The sequence below is a fragment of the Aquarana catesbeiana genome, linkage group LG03, assembly GCF_042186555.1.
Source record: "Aquarana catesbeiana isolate 2022-GZ linkage group LG03, ASM4218655v1, whole genome shotgun sequence".
Lineage (NCBI taxonomy): Eukaryota > Metazoa > Chordata > Amphibia > Anura > Ranidae > Aquarana > Aquarana catesbeiana.
This window is the reverse complement of record NC_133326.1, coordinates 711,650,082-711,654,040: the sequence shown is the minus strand read 5'-3', so window position 1 is coordinate 711,654,040 and position 3,959 is coordinate 711,650,082. Positions and strand designations below refer to the sequence as shown.

The following is a 3,959-nucleotide window of genomic DNA, read 5'->3' as shown; positions in this document are numbered from 1 at the left end:
AATTCTAGCCCCAGACCTCCTCTGTAATTCAAAATATGTAACCAGTAAAACATTTTAGGAGTCGCTTATGGGGATTTAAGTACCGAAGTTTGACGCCATTCCACGAGCGTTTGCAATTTTAAAGCGTGACATGTTAGGTATCTATTTACTTGGCGTATCTTTCAAATTATGCCAAAAAAATTGGGCTAACTTTACTCTTTTGTATTTTTTTAAAGCACAAAAAAAACGCATTTAAAAAATTGCTGCGCAAATACCGAGCAAGATAAAAAGTTGCAATGACCGCCATTGTATTCTCCAGGGTCTCGGCTAAAAAAAAACCAAACAACATATATATATATATATATAATGTTTGGGGGTTCTATGTAATTTTCCAGCAAAAAAAAAATGATGATTTTTACACGTAGGAGAGAAATGTCAGAATTGGCCAGGTTGGTAAATTGTTAATTAAAACATATTTTAATACATTTTAAGATGTTTGTTTACATTTATTTCTAAATGTGCATGTGTGGGTGAGTGTATATATATAATAAATATATACATATGTGTATATATACACATACATGTGTGTTTGAGCTCTGACAGGTGGCAGAATAGAAGAAATGGTTGGTGATCAGTGCTGGGATGTGAGGCACAGGCACCCAGTACTAAATGAGGGGCATGTGTCCGATGAGTCTGACTCTGGTTATGCCCCTGCCTATGGACACAGTAGATATGCAATACAGGTAGGGTTGCCACCTTTCCAGGATTCACCCGGACAGTCCGGATTTTGAACCATGTGTCAGGGTTTTCAGTCCACCTGAAACCCGGACACATTATTCAGACAAGAATGTGGCTCGGGATAGGGCCTGACAGGAGGGAGAGGGGGCTCATATGTGCCGCATTACTATTCTCTTTGGAGTGCCCAAAGGTGTCCCAGGTCTGTTATAATCCTATAGTGGTCTCCAAACTGCAGCCCTTTGCTTGCTTTTATCCATCCCTTGGGGCACTATTTCATCCACTGATACAAACAATGGAGCACGATTCCCCCCCACTGACACTAATGATGGGGCACAAGTCTTTCAAATTACAGCAAAAATGGGGCACAATTTCTCTCAATGATCTCTCAATGACAGCAGCAATGAGGGCCAATGACCTCAATGAAGGGGCACAGTTCCTCCCACTGAGAACAATGATGGGGCATTATTTTTTTCCACTGATATCAGGACATTTTCTACTCTCAATGGCCACAGTCCGCCCCCCTAAAGTCTGAAGGACAGTAAACTGGCCCTTTGTTTAGAAAGTTTGGAGACCCCCGCTATAGTGTTTATGTAATTACTATGCACCGCTAAAGTGTTCGGGTTTGGCTTGAAGAAAAAGTGGCAACCCTAAATACAGGATGAGCATTTTTCTGAAATAGGTAAATTCTTAGTGAGAATTGTTTTATTATCTGTATCCGTTCATATACCCAACCCTATGAATAAAGTACAAGTCACAGCCCAGCCTCACCCTGTGTAGGAGGAAGTGACCCTCCCAACTGCATTCTTCTCCGGTGTCTGAGATTTTCACATTCATTTCTCTCTTTTACTGTCAGCGATGGGGTCTGCTAAACTGAGAGCTGAGCTGGAATGTTCCGTCTGTCTGAACATTTATACGGATCCTGTAAACCTGAGATGTGGACACAACTTCTGCCGGGTCTGTATTGATCGTGCGCTGGATACACAGGAGGGGTCTGGAGGATATTCCTGTCCTGAATGCAGAGAGAAGTTTCCGGATCGGCCTGCACTGCAGAGGAACATAACACTACGTAACATAGTGGAGAATTTCCTGTCTGCTCAGCCAGATCAGGAGGAGTCCGGGGTCTTCTGTACTCACTGTGTGGACTATCCTGTACCTGCTGTTAGATCCTGTCTGCACTGTGAGGTTTCTCTGTGTGATAAACACCTGAGAGTCCACAAAAAGTCCCCAGAACACGTCTTATGTGACCCCACCTTGTCCATGGAGAGCAGAAAATGTTCCGTCCATAAGAAGATCCTGGAGTATTACTGCACTGAGGATGAGACCTGTATCTGTGTGTCCTGTACTCTGGCTGGAGAACATCGAGGACACCAGGTGGAGATGCTGGATGAGGCTTCTGAGAAGAAGAAGGAGACACTGAGGAATGTTCTGCAGAACCTTCTGATAAAGAGAGAGGAGACGGAGGAAAGAGTCCAGAGTCTGCAGGAACACAGGAGGAAAGTAGAAGAAGAAGCAGCTGGTGACACCGAGAGAGTCACTGTCTTGTTTAGAGATCTCAGGAGACGTCTGGAAGACCTGGAGAAGAGAATCCTGAGGGAAATCTCCGGGAGGGCAGAGCGGATCTCCATCTCCATCCGGGATCTGGAAATAAAGAAGGAGGAGCTGTCCAGGAAGTTGCGTCACATTGAGGAGCTGTGTAACATGACGGATCCACTGACTGTCTTACAGGAATCAGACACAGGTGACTTGTGTGATACTGAGGATGGAGATAATGAGGACAGAGAGAGACATGAGGAACTCCTCCATGATGGAGGGGGTCTGGATGTGGCTGGGATATCACACACATTACACACATTATCTGATATAATAACAGAGGTAAATGTATCCTTTTATATACAGGGAGCTGCAGACATATTACTGGATGTAAACACAGCTCATAATGATCTCCATATATCAGATGACAGGAAAACTGTATCCATGTCAGATAGAAACCAGAATCATCCAGAAACACCAGAGAGATTTCAGGATTATTCTCAGGTGTTGAGCAGTCAGAGTTTCTCCTCAGGGAGACATTACTGGGAAGTGGATGTCGGGGGATCAGATAGATGGATGGTCGGGATGTGTTACCCCAGTATAGACAGGAGAGGAGGGGAGTCACTGATTGGATGGAATAACAAGTCCTGGGGTTTGTACAGGAGAGGTGATCAGTATGGGGTGGGACGTGACAGTAAATGGATCTTCTTACCCCCCAATATCCCCAGTAACAGAGTCAGGATAGATCTGGATTATGAGGTCAGACGGATCTCCTTTTATGATCTGTGTGACCCGATCCGACATCTCCACACCTTCACCACCACCTTCACTGAGCCCCTCCATGCTGTGATATGTGTATGGAGAGGATGTATAAAGATATGTAGTGGGAATCAGGAGATGTGAGAACTCCGCCCAGATACTGGTGACATCACAGGAAGAGGGGGATGGGGTGGAAAGATAAATTATTGGGGACACTTACAAGTGGTATTCCCAAAAGCAAACATTTATTATATTGCATTTACCAATTCTTAGATTTGATGGCTGCATTCATTTTCTTTCTTATGCCGCGTACACACGGTCGGACTTTTCCGGCGGACTTTTTCCCCAAAGTCCGCCGGACCAAGATTTGAAACCTGTTTTAAATTTATCCGCCGGACTCAGTTTCGGGCGGAAAGTCCGCTCGTCTGTGTGCTGGTCCGACGGAAAGCCCGCTCGTGTGTATGCTGGTCCGACGGACCACATACGACGCGAGGGCAGGGTATTGCATCTCGCGCTCGCTGCAATAGGAAAAACAGATTTTCCTATTGCGGTGAGCGCGGGGCATACCAGGCCCTTAGGTCTGGTATGGATTATGAAGGGGAACCCCCTACGCCGAAAAAACGGCGTGGGGTCCCCCCTAAAATCCATACCAGACCCCAATCCGAGCACGCAGCCCGGCCGGTCAGGAAAGGGGGTGGGGACGAGCGAGCGCCCCCCCCTCCTAAACCGTACCAGGCCGCATGCCCTCAACATGGGGGGGTGCTTTGGGGGAGAGGGGCACCCTGCGGGGCTCCCCACCCCAAAGCACCTTGTCCCCATGTTGATGAGGACAAGGGCCTCTTCCCGACAACCCTGGCTGTTGGTTGTCGGGGTCTGCGGGCGGGGGGCTTATCGGAATCCGGGAGCCCCCTTTGATAAGAGGGCCCCCAGATACCGCCCCCCCACCCTATGTG

At 47.0% G+C, this 3,959-nt stretch overlaps 1 protein-coding gene across 1 annotated transcript; it reads left to right on the top strand.

Annotated features, from left to right (window-relative positions):
* The first annotated feature begins 1,567 nt into the window (after positions 1–1,567).
* LOC141134901 (E3 ubiquitin-protein ligase TRIM39-like) lies at positions 1,568–3,314 on the top strand. The gene has a single exon (XM_073624334.1). It carries the CDS (start codon positions 1,573–1,575, stop codon positions 3,148–3,150), a length of 1,578 nt encoding a protein of 525 aa, XP_073480435.1. The 5' UTR covers positions 1,568–1,572; the 3' UTR covers positions 3,151–3,314.
* The last annotated feature ends 645 nt before the right edge of the window (positions 3,315–3,959 follow it).

What these genes read in the sequence shown, in the direction of transcription:
- LOC141134901 (XM_073624334.1), top strand. Translation starts at nt 1,573, where the DNA reads ATGGGGTCTGCTAAACTGAGAGCTGAGCTGGAATGTTCCGTCTGTCTG.